The sequence below is a fragment of the Hippichthys cyanospilos genome, chromosome 13, assembly GCF_059441005.1.
Source record: "Hippichthys cyanospilos isolate Australia breed blue-spotted pipefish chromosome 13, RoL_Hcya_1.0, whole genome shotgun sequence".
Lineage (NCBI taxonomy): Eukaryota > Metazoa > Chordata > Actinopteri > Syngnathiformes > Syngnathidae > Hippichthys > Hippichthys cyanospilos.
Window position 1 is genome coordinate 16,500,856 of NC_142381.1, and position 13,229 is coordinate 16,514,084.

The 13,229-nt window shown below is 38.9% G+C and overlaps 1 protein-coding gene across 1 annotated transcript in view; it reads left to right on the top strand.

Moving 5' to 3' along the window:
- Nucleotides 1-9,952, top strand: part of abcb7 (ATP binding cassette subfamily B member 7) — a 38,767-nt gene extending 28,815 nt beyond the window's left edge. Inside the window, exons 13-16 of the mRNA XM_088432213.1 lie at nt 153-324; nt 2,598-2,701; nt 3,829-3,936; nt 8,051-9,952. Coding sequence (XP_088288339.1) covers nt 153-324; nt 2,598-2,701; nt 3,829-3,936; nt 8,051-8,269 — 603 coding nt within the window. The 3' untranslated portion in view covers nt 8,270-9,952. The remainder of the gene's footprint in view (nt 1-152; nt 325-2,597; nt 2,702-3,828; nt 3,937-8,050) is intronic.
- Nucleotides 9,953-13,229: the final 3,277 nt, after the last annotated feature.

Here is a 13,229-nt window from a genome sequence, read left to right on the forward strand (position 1 = left end):
CAAGAAAGTCTGAACAGATGGTGCAATGTTTTTTCATTCGCATACTACACTTTCTCCCTCCTACCTTTTGTCTTTGTATCTACAGCGCTCTGTTCCCAACGCTGCCGCAATAACGATATTCTCTCAGAAGCTTCCTTTTCTTTTGTTGTCAGGATGCTGTTCTGTTCCACAACACCATCTTCTACAACCTGCAGTACGGGAACATCAACGCCACACCTGAGGAAGTATACCAAGTCGCTCGTCTCGCAGGCATCCATGACGCCATCCTGCGGATGCCACATGGCTATGACACTCAAGTTGGGGAGAGAGGCCTAAAGCTGTCAGGTTGGCTTTGCTGTGATGACCGTGAAATGAGTCCTTCAGAAATTTCGAGTACAGCAGTACTTCTACTTACGAACACCCCTCTTGTTACAGAAGATTCAGGTTGTGAAATGCCTCTTTGGAAAATTATTGCCTCTAGTTACGAAAGAAAATTCAATATACGAAAGGCAACAAAATGAGACACGGGTACTTATTACAGTTTTTGATCCGTTTTGTAATTTATTACCATGCCGGCTTGTCCACAAAAACATCAATGTTTACAGTGGTCTTGCACTTTTCATCTTTACACCCTTCATCCACACTTCCCACCACCAGTTCACAACGTTGAACTTACAAACATAAAATAGATATTAGCTACGGCTAACATTGTACAAATTCACATAAAAACAGACACATACCAATTTGAGCTGTTTCATGTCTGCCTTTACCACGTTAGCGAGTGGGCTGCACGACATCACACAGGAAGCACTTCGCAGGACTGCAAACTAAATGAAAATAAATTTGCACACTCAAAATTTTCTAAAAATAATAATTATTTCTCATGTGCATCAATGCCCTGGTACACTTTTATATTGAAGTAGATCCTGGCTGCATATCGTGGACTAATGGTTGACTTGACACTTCCTTGGCATCAACAGCACTACATTGTCCTAAAATTAAGTTCAATTGCTAATCATGATAACTATGTAGGCTGAAGAAAATATTTTATTACGCTGAAATTGTATTATATATCGCCTGTTGCCAAGTGATTAGTGACCCCTCCAACATTAGCTTCTACCAGCACTAGCGGCAGCGAGCTGGGCTAGATGTTAGCAGTCTTCAGCGGCTCTAAATTTCCCCATATAGGCTGGCAGACGTCAGATTACTTTTCCAAGACAGTTTGATAGATGCACATGACTCAATTGACACAGTTGCCTTCCCAATCTTTTTTTGAACAAATCAGGCTATATTAAGATGAACATTCTCAGTTGAAGTTTGTTTTATCTCTTTCAGTGCCATGGACGAATATTTTCGTCATGTAAAATACTTAGGTTGTGCGCCAGTGACAAGAATTCTTATCCAATTAGTTTTTTTTTTTTTTTTTTAATGAAAGATAGATGATACTCATGGCCAGAGCTCCGCTTAATATTATGCCAATCAAACACTGTTGTAATGTAGTTATATACAGATGCAAACTGTCATTTTGCCACCAAAGACACATTTTTACTGTTTTTGTTCATGTTTTATTGAAGGGAAGGACTGGTGCGGTATGACAGATGCTCCTAAAAAATACAGTATATTTGTATCAAAACCACTGTTGGTTTTCTCTTTTTGTCCAAAATAGCTTGGTGCTCAAATAACCTCTTTTCAAACAGTGATTACTAAAAACGGAATAAGGTAAAATCTTACTTTCTTTTTCAAGGTGAAGAAGAGAATCCAATCTTTCATATGATTCGTCAAAATGCTTGAAATCGGCTGGCACTCTAGAGGTTGCCTTTTCTTCAGATATCGCTTGGCACCGTTAGACTTAGTCTTCTAATATTCATAGTAACCTGAACCAAGCAAAAATCTATCTTTTTTTTTTTTATCTGTCTACGTTTTTGATGGAATTTTTACAGGGATAGCCAAAGACCAATCTATTCAATAGCTACAGCCCTAATCAAAGGATTCAATATATAACCATATGCTATTTTTCTTCATGTGCGGCTTTTATCTACTGACACAAAGAAGCAAATATTTTCAAATAGGTCACATAAGAGCTACAGTATTTGTTCCATTTGAATATTAGCGTACTACAAAGCAAGGTTCATAAAGGCGTCCTTGAATTTGGTGTGTCGGAACTTGAGTGCCCTTGTGTTGAACTAAAATCCTCATACGCCATATTTTAATTTTCTTTCCATTTTCAGGAGTCAAGAATTGTTACATTAATGTTAGTTTGTCAAGTTATCATTAAGCTGGTGGCAGTCTGGGTTTCAAACTTCCTTCTGTGACATTCCGCCACTGCTGGCGCCGTTTTATTATTTCTCTAAAAGCTGCTTGCATTCAAAAGGCCACACACAGCTTGCATGTAACAAAGGCTGAGTCAGACGCCCAGCCAAAGTCTCCTGCTGATTTTTCTTCACAATTAAATAAAAGTCCCCTTTTACCCGTCATGCAGAATTGTTGCTGCGGTGCGTTTTCTCTCTGCTTGAGGTGATTATCCGATGAGGGCAGGAGGAGACCTTTCGCTCATAATTTCATCCCGACCCGCTGAGGTCTGTTTGCATTGTTTCATGACGTCCATTGTTTTATTTCAGGCGGTGAGAAGCAGCGTGTCGCCATCGCCCGTGCGATCCTGAAGAATCCGCCCATTCTGCTGTACGATGAGGCCACGTCGTCTCTGGACTCCATCACGGAAGAGGTGCAGGCATACATACATATTTAACAGAACAAACACCCACTCAGTCACCTGCCAAAGGTGCACATGATAATTCCGCATCACTGGGACCCCCCCCCCCCCCCTCCCCCGTTCACACAGCACTACGCATATTCCCCCTTTGCCACCTGCCGCTGTTTCCTCCTCCTTAAGCTGCGGCTCAGTTTAAACCCCCTCAGTCTTTGTAAATGTTACATTTAATGAAAAAGTTCAGCCTGCCATTTCTGCCTCTGTGAGAAAAGAGCGGCACCGTGGAACATGTTAATTATAGTTTCTCGCTGATGTGAATGCATGTCTGATTTAACATGTCAACAATGCAGTGAGAAGAACAGGAGAGTTGACTTTGAGTTATATTTGCTAGGGGTGGCAGATTGATTGCAATCAATTACGGTCCTAGTTAGGGGGTGGGTTTCTTTTTGTTTGCGTTACTCAAATTTTTAAACTAACTTTATGCTTTCTCTATCCTGATCAGATCTGGTTTTGTATCCTGGTTGGATCCGTTTTTGTGTATCAGACTACTCGTGCATGATTTGGGAGTTGGAAAACAGGTTAATCACTCCCTTAAGTGGGCACTGATCGCCTGTCATTGTGTTTCAGCATTGGCTGTTGTTGTGGGTGGGATGGTAGAAGGAAGTCATGAAAATGGAAGAGCATGTAAGAGTTGTTGGTCGGATAAATTATCAATTTAAGTGGGAAAAAAAAAAACGCCTCGACTGCACCTTTTGATGAATGTAAAAAGATATCCATTATTTGAAAAAAGAAGGATGCTTACCACAGAAGCGGCACAAGTTTAGCCTACCTCATAAATGCAAAGCACCAAGCTGCCACAGCTAACGATAGCAACAATGATGCTAATGTAGCAAAGCTCTTTGCCAATCTAAACTCAAGAACAATCAGCGTCGGAGGAAGTCTGCGGTGGACAGTATGGACGATGTTTTACAACTATTTTCAATTTTTTTGGGGCAATTGACGAAAGAACAAAAGAACAATTTCTACCGATGGTTGAAAGTAAAAGTTGAAGCACTGGGACTAGCCTGTTTATACAAGGTCTCTATTTTTATAAACTTTTCGCTTCAGTGGACAAAAAAAATTGATGTAGGTTCTTCTTTCAGAACATCCTGAGTGCAATGAAGGAGATGGTGAAAGACAGGACGTCTGTGTTCATCGCTCACAGACTTTCCACCGTTGTGGACGCCGATGAGATCATTGTGCTTAGTGAGGTACGTGGTCTTAAATTTCATCCCATTTCCTTCGCTCTCAGATTAGCGAAAAAGTGTTCATGTAATTATACATTTTATAATTGCCTGTAGTTGCCACAAGATGGCGACAAGATACAGCTACGGCCTAAATGAAACTCCTCCTCGCACATGAATGTAGTTCGTTGGCACCGAAATGCTACAAAATAGTGCAAAGTTACTGACGGTTTCAACGAATTTCAGAGAATAGGTTCCCCTCGATAAAATCTGCAAATTTGCCGGGGAACTCTGTGCATGCTTGTCATTAATGGCCAGTCCAATTAGCACATTTCCCATGAGGGTCTGAACTCCAATGACCTTCTGTTTATTATCACTCCCCGTTTCGTGAATTTAACCATTTGCTTTGCACACTTCTTAATGTATTCCACTGGGAGATGTTTCGTTTATATATTCGTGCCAAAGCACGTGTTTCTGCTTGGGTTTTGGAACATTATGCAAATATGTTTAGAATAATACAAACATCAGATTATTTTTATCAAAGTGTTTACGAACCAACTTTTCTTCCAAAACTTCATTTTAATTATCAACTTGCGCTAGCAGAGAATGATGGTCATATAAACCTTAAACCTTGAGCGACAACACCTCTAGAATTCTTTACAAACTGTAATTGTCTTACATTATTATTATTATTATTATTATTATTATTATTAACAATGAAACAATATTCTAGACTGCCCTCTGGAGTTTAAATCATGCGCCTTAGTGACCTGGATTATTTCTGAAGTTGTGACACCACAAAAGTCCAATGAATAAAGATTTCACAATTTATTTAAACATGCTGATGACCGAGATTTCATGAAATTTTTCTTATAATTTTAGAACAAACATGTGCATTGACTAAAGTTCATTCATGTTTTCACTCTGTTAACATTTCAAACTATCGATACCCAGCAAAAGACTCTCTTCGTTTTGGCAAAAATGGCAAATACTTGAAATAATAAAATAATACTTAATAAAGTAATAATAATAGATAATAAAATAATACTTTATAAAAAGGTATAAATGTCAACATGAAAAACAGAACGGCAGATAATTAAATATAATTAATTCATTCTCGTGTCAGCTATTTTCTGACACCTTTTATTCTAATATTTGAAAAAAAAAACTGTTTAAACGTGAGTTTGAGTTGCTGGACTGCAAAGACAGCTTTTTAATAATATGTATTATTTATTTATTGTTTTAAAAATCAATATGGTTTAGGGAGAGGGGGTTAATACATCCCCTATTCCTTATACAATATATCAATATATTATTTTGATATATATGTATTGATATATATATTGACTCGGTACCATGACAAGCTCGTACTAGGTGTAAGTTTTGTGTGTAAGTTTCGATACTTTTCAAAGTATAGTTATTTTGATATTAAAATTGATTAGATTAAAAGGAGATAACGTTATGCCAATCTGAAAAGTTAGTACGCTTATTTTTTGTTTTTATCCCAGTAATTAATTAGTAACTCAATAGCCACTTTGAATATCAGGTATCATCCTCCTTGATTACTTATAATCGGTAAAACAAAAAAAGAGAGAGAGAGACGAGTGTTTCGGATGCGTTCAATGTTGCTAGGTATGAAGCGTAACCAGCCAATGGTAAAGACCGTTCTTGGAATCAGTCGCCGTCTTAAAAAAGGAACATCATCGGGAAACGTATCGACAGTCAAGTGAGATTTTCCATCGAAATAAGAGTCCCTTTTTGAAGCGCTCCCAGTGGGCATGTCAGATGGCGGGGATCAGAGGGTCATGGCGTGGAGGCATGTTTGCTGTGTGATGTCGCCATGGAGTTTGCAGGTGTCGCCAGGAAGAGGACCGCCCGGGGTGCTCATTAAAAAAAAACGCACGCCAGCGGTAGCGGGCTCGTCTTGGGCTCACTAAAGATAATGCCAACACCTCTGCGGGCTCATGGGAGGTGGGGGGTGGGGGTGGGGGTTCATTTGTGTTGGACTGTGTGGGAGGCGTGTGTGTTTGTGAGTCAGTGTTTTTGTGCGAGAAAGGCAACAGTTGTTCAGGAGGCGTGAGGGATCCTACAGGGGGGAGCTGGCTCACTCTAGAGTGTGGTCAGTGTTGCTGGTCAGTGGAGATTTATTATTGCAACGCATTACGACAACTTCACCGTAGCATGTGTGCTTGAGAGGAACGGGACGAGACACGAATCGCACGAGACGAGACTAAGTCCACGAGACTTTGTAATGTGAAATATTGGTCATTATGGGTCTGTGCGATTATGGCCAAAATAATTGCCACGATTGCTTTGATCAATATTGAAATCACAATTACAGTGATCCCCTACTTCGCGGTTAATGGGGGCTGTCAAGCCCCCGTGAAGTAGGGTATCAGTTGCTCGATTTCTATACGCCCCAATATAGCCACAGAAACCGTAAACAATCGTTTTTTTTTGTATTTTTTGCCCATTTTACTTTCTTTCTCCTATTATTTAACATTACGTTATCCTTGTTAACATTATTAACATTATTGTTTATGGCTCATTTACAGTGTATTATATAGTATGTTGTATTATGCAGTATCTGTTGAATAATAAATCAACAACAATGTTAAAGTCAGTCAACTAACATATAAACACTTGCCGAACTTTAATCTATGAATTTACTGTATTTTTCACCGACATTAGCGGGTTAGCAACAACTAACAACAACTACGAACTATAAAGTACAACCTCTACACAAACGAACACATAAACAGAATAAACACTCATCGCTTACTAAACATAGGCAGTAGCGTGCGTTATCAACATAAATGATAATAAATTATAAATATGACCTTACGTTGTCATTCACTACGTCACCGTAACGAGCCGAATGACGCACAGAGAACGTAAATCAGGAAACGGAAATGCAACGTGACCCGACAAAATAAAAGCATACATTTCAAAATAAGATAAAAAACATCACAAACTCTTAACGCTTGAAGAATTCTTAACATAGTTATTAACTAATATTACATTATTTGATTAATACAGTACTGTATAATGTACTTTTTTGTTTTTTTTCAATTTTTGTACATTTTTGCACATTTTTTAAATGATTTTTTATTTTAAAATATTTTTTATTTTTCTTGGAAAAAAACGCGTACTGAGACCGCGAAGTAGGAGGGATCCCTGTATTCATCATGTTTGGTCATGTTTATTTATGTATGTTTATTATGTTTAATATCTTTATTTATTGCCCTTTTTTAAACAAGCAATATATAAACACTGCTTCAAGGCTTTATACTTACAAATAATAATAGTAAACTAAAATAAATAAATAAATAAGGAAAAGAAAAAAAAAATTAAAAATCACCCAAAATATGTCAAAAACTTGGCACACAGGCACACTTGGCAAACTAATGAAAAAACAATGAAGCCTACTTAGAACCAAGCACATCATTTACTTTTAAGCAAATGTTAATCAATTAGCAGTCAAAATGTAATTTTTGGTCATTTCAAACCAAATTTATTCCTATCAGAATTTTCAAAATGGGTTTCAATTAAAAGCTAGCACGGTATATATTTGTAATCAGGTGAGAACTCAATGCAATTTCCCACTGATAATTAATACATTAGATACATTATATGTATTTTATTCACATTTGCCTGTTTTTTTTTCAAAAATGATCAGTAGCAACGGCAACCATGTCATTATGTCGGCATCAAAGTGTAGTTCTGATTTACATTCATTCAACTTCCCCTGGAAAGTAATCGGATACTCGATCGCTGCTAGTCAAAGGCAAATTTATGCTATGCACCATGCTAGACGTTGGCAACAGGCACTGTTCGATTAAATATCAGTGTAATTAAGTACAAATTTTTTAGTGCCCAGAATTGGCAATTGAGCACAATTTCAGGACAATGCCTTGTTTTATGATAAGGGTTATTTTGAAGCGTTCTTAGCACGTTTTCCGGCGTGTTTTATCGTCATGCAGAGCGCAAAACACAGCCCATTCTCCCGTGTGTTCCATCGCACTCTCGGCCCAGCATGCGCAAATCTCGCGACGTCTCGTCGTCCAAGATCTCATCCCATCGCCGGTGCTTTGGCAGTCACTTTGATTTGGGTAAACTTTTTTTTGTTCTGGCGGGGCAGGGTAAAGTGAAAGAGCGCGGCAGCCACCAAACGCTCCTGGGCACGGCGGGCAGCTTGTACGCCGACCTGTGGAACACGCAGAACAGCAAAATCCTCAACGACAGCAAGAGCTCCAGCCGGCCGGCGCCCGAGCGCCTCTCGCAGAAGGAGGAGGAGAGGAAGAAACTGCAGGAGGAGATCCTCAACAGTGTGAAGGGCTGCGGGAACTGCTCCTGCTGAGAGAAGCTGCCACCTCCGAGTCTCATCACCATCCCCGCGCAGATGGCCCAAGCTGGAGTCCCCAGTCTGTGTGGGATTTTTAGGGGAGGGTGGGGGGGCGGATGGGGCCCCCATTATGCTTCCCGGCCACGCTTCCTGCTTCTCCTCCTCATCTGAATAAAGACTCGCCGGCCAAGTTGAGGAGGAGCCGAGCAGACACTGGATGGCTTCCAGAGCTTCTATATGTCGGTTCCCTCAGCCAAAGCCAAGAGTAAGAGACCTCGTATATCACATAACGTTGCGCGCTAGACATCTGCTCCACAACATGGTCGCATCCACTTCCTTGTCTTTGCTTTGGATCCGTTGGGCTTTATTGATATCTTGATTCGCACCGGAAAACGAGATTACGTGTCATCCTGTACATATGCCTTCGTACGGATGGATCTGAAAGATTATTTTTACACTGATTTTTTAAACGTGAAGTCCCCCCCCCCCCCCCCCCCCCCCATTAAAAAATTTGTATTTGTGCCCCCATGGCATACTGATTAAGCAAGAACATATTTTTTTTGTTCTGTCTTTGAACAGGTTCAAAGAGATTTCCAAATGGCCGGCGCTGAATGAGTTAATATTTTGTTTGTGGAATATGAATTCAGCAACAATAGCCATCCATTTTTCTCCTTCTCAAGGACTGGCCATTTTGTTGCTTCCCATCCACAGAAAATGACATCGTAGTTCCTCAGGGGTCATGAGTTTGATCATGTGATACTCGCAAGCTGATTGGACTTGGTCAAACTGTCTGAAGGTTCTCAATCATTTCAACACTAATCGGTTATTTAGTACCTAACTAAAGTGAATGGTTACTTTAGGTAATTAAATACTAAGTATTTGATTCGGGTAATTGAGAATTTTAGTACTTAATCTTTAGTGCTTTATCATGTAGGTAATCACTTTGCAAGTAACTAAAGTTTATGGTTAGGTAATTAAAAGTAATTATTCACTTTAGCTAATCGAGAACTAAGGTAGGTAGGTATGTATGTAAGTATATATAGTGGCAAAATGGCCGCCCTGAGATGGATTAAAACCAGTACAATTCCTATTCCACAAGCAATATTAATCAGAATGATGGTTTGGACTATGGAACATGTAACAAACATAGAAGAAAGCTCTTGGGTTTATTTGTCCTCACCTGTTTTTTTGTTCTAATTATGTGTATGCGTGTATTCTACGTGGCTAAACGAGACTTTCCCCGTGCTTCAGTCCTCACTCGCATTTTACGCTATAAATGTCACACGCTTGAGTGAAATGTGAAATTTTTCCCATTGTCTTCATGAAAGGATGAGCTAAAGGTGAACGTCGGGAGTCCCATTCTCTGGAGCGAATTAGCCGAACGTCACCGATGCGTCGCCGTAAAAATAACACGGCGAGAAGCATCTAATAAATGATGAATGGTTTTGGCCACGTCGCGCGGGCTCCTCTGGGAACGTTTTGCAATCCGCGCAACTACCGTCGTCTTTGTCGTTTTTAACTGCGACTAATTGGACGGATTGATCAGAAAGCGTTGAAGGTTTTGCCTCGATATTAATATTTAAGAACTGACATGTATGCCCTCGTTTTCGGAGGGCTGCTTTGTGTGTGATACGCACGCTTTGTTTGAATCCCTGCTGGTATTGTTTCTATTAATAAAATGAAATGATTGTCTTTATACACCAATCTTGTGACTGATTTCTTGCACAGTGTGATGGCAATGCTGATGACTAAATATGCTGGTAAGTATTTTGCAAATAAGTTGGATTGTTGTTTCGAGACGGTTAGGTTTTTCTTTTCCGGGGAAGAAAAAAAATAGGTGGCCAGGATTCTCATTTTTCTCTGAATATTTTGTTCTGACTCAATGCTTAGAAAGCTAGACAGATTTATGACTTCCAAATTTTGAGGTCAGAGGTCCAAGTTTATTCTCAGGATTCTGACTGTAAATTAAGAGGTAGAATAAAGTCAGAATTCTGGAAACAATCAGAATTCTGAGTTTACATTGAGAATTGAGTGTCTGAATTCTGATAACTTCAGAATTTTCACATCTACTAGAATTCGAAGAAGTCTGAATTCTTGAATCTCAAGGTTCACACCATAAAGTGAGAACTCAGAAATGAAAGTGTAACTTTAAATTCAAAATTCTGAAGTGAATTCTGACTAGTGAGACTTATGGCAAAAATAAATAAATTTCTGAAAACAGTCCTTTGTCTTGCTAAGGTGAGAATTCTAAGAAATCAGAATTCTGACTGAAGTGAGGATTCGGAGTGTGAGGAGTGTCTGAATTCTCAGAAGAAACTCTTCTGAATCTCTTTTGACTTTTAGTATCAGAATTTTTTGAGAATACAGTAGATTTTTTTACTTCACAAGTTTCAGGCTGTAAAGTGAGAATTCTCACATTACTGTCAAAATTCTGACGTGAGACCTCTGACTTCAAAATGAGAAATCCAAAACTACTCGTTTCTCACATTAAGGGGAGAAGTTTGAGGTCAGAATTAAATCTGACTTAAAAGTGAGACTTCTGAAAAGTCAGAATCTGATGTTAAAATAAGAATCTTTGGAATTTCAGAAGAATAAAGTCAGAATTCTGAAAATGAATTCTGAATTCTCACTTTTGAATTCTACTAGGTAATTCTTAGAAGTCAAATTTGAAGAATTCCGTGGATCAAGTTAAGAAAAAGGAGAATTCTTGAATGTAAGAAGTATGAGAATAAAGTCAGATTTTTTAGAATTCACTCATAATTCTCACTTCTCACCTTTCTCAAAATCCTAGTCAGAATTCTGACTATTCTTTAAAGTCAGAATTCTGTGGATGAAGTTCAGAATTCTCACTTGAAAACAAGAATTTTTGTATCGTCAGAAATCTGAGAATAAAGTCAGAATTTTGAGAACAAACTCAGATTTCTCTCTTTTGACTCGTCTGAAAATTATAGTCAGAATTCTGACTCTTCTTAGAAGTCAGAATTCTATAAATTTGGTGGATAAAGTTCAGAATCCTCTCCTTAAAATGAGAATCCATGGAATTCCAGAAGTCTGAGAAAAATAATCAGACTTTTGAGAATAAACTCAAAATTCTCACTTTGGACTTTCGCTGAGGCCTGGCTGGTGGGGAATGCACCGGATTCGGCCGTCGAGCTGGAGGCGCGCACTGTGTTGCGGACTTTGGCAAACTTGAGGACAAACGCTGTTCATCACAGCGGGGGACTTCAACCACAGGAACTTCAGGACTGTTCTTTTCCTAATATTTCATTATTATTTGTTTGATATGGAATGTGGTGAACAGAGTAAGTATTTCACTGTGTGGTTTGGTGCTATGTATGTGACAATAAATCTTCAGTTAGAATTGATTTTGGTAAAAGCTGTGTTGTAGGTGTGGAAACACTGCCATCCAATGGTCACAGTTAGCACTACAGTGCTCAATTGGCTTAGTTTAGCATTAATCAAGGGTGTCAGCTACCCTCCATAAATAACGCAAATGACCAGCATTTTATGATTTATTATTATTACTATTTTAAAAGATGAGAATTCTCATCCATGGCGCTGAATGGGTTCATGGATTGCACTATGCAATACTTTCTTGTCAGTGGATGCAGGGCAGCATCACTGGGAGGTCAATTTTTGTGCTACGTTTCAGTCATGGTTTCGAGAACTGAAATGCATACTGTACACAATCTTGCTCAACACATTCATTTATGAAATTGTGCCACTTCTGGACCTCCATATAAAAAAAAAAAAAATGCCAGTCAAAAATGTTTACTCCTGACTGCCACGCTTCCGTAGATTAGTGCTATATTGGAAGAAAGCTGAGTGCCGAACACCGCATGCTAAACAAAGCCGGCTCCCTCATTACCTCGTGAGCAAATGGAGAAACGGGAGCCGTGAAACTACAGGTTTTTGAGCGACCCCGTTTCGACCTGACAAGCTGGCTAAACGTCAACGCTTCAGCGCGTTATGTCCTTCAGCAAATCAAACAGAAACCTGAGCAGATCAGAGTGAATGATGCTCAGTGAATAATTAGCGAGTCACCTTTAAGGGGCAACCACTGTTGGGAGTCGCTAATGAAGTGTCTCATAATCTCTTCCTGAGTTGTATTAGAAGGACGCCATTACCATCAACTTATGTGCCTGGACATCTAACGCATGAAAGGAGAGCCATCCAGACAGTAATCATGCACTTGATTTCCTTTTAAGAGAGACTTTATCAAAGTCGACTTTCATCCGTCACGAGGTGGCAGAAGGCTCATCACGCTCGGGCTGACATTTTAACTTGAATGTTACTTTTTATTACTTTCAATTATTAAAGAAAGATCCGCTTACTCCGCGCCTGTCAGGATTACGCCAGATTCACCTGTGTCAACTCCAACCAATCAATCAGACACTTTCAATCTAGCTTTGTCTTTGTTATAACATTCATTCAATTCTTTATTTCGCTTAATGCTTATATATATATATATATATATATATATATATATATATATATATATATATATATATATATATATATATATATATATATATATATATATATATAGTGGTTATCTAGGCTAACTGCATTATGTTGTTTCATGTTCCAATTAATTTGCTCTTACTGAAACAAACAGTAGATTTCGTCCGTCATTTTAATCTATTGCTAATCATTCCAATTTCCACTAATTGTGTAAACACAGTATAAATAGGCAGCAAGCAAACATATATGCACCCAGGAATAACTAGCTGAGGGCTAGACCATTTGCATGCAGCCGCTACGATTAGGAAACAAAGCATCTTTAATGTATTGCACTCAGCAATACATTCTCTGCATTGGACTTAGGCAACATGATTGAGGAGCTGAAGTTTGTGCTTCGTTTCAGCGTCATGGTTTCATGAACTGAAATGCTTACACAGTCTTGTTCAACACATTCATCGTACAGTGTAATATTTAGAGAATTGAATGAATAAATCGCTTGCACATAATTAAG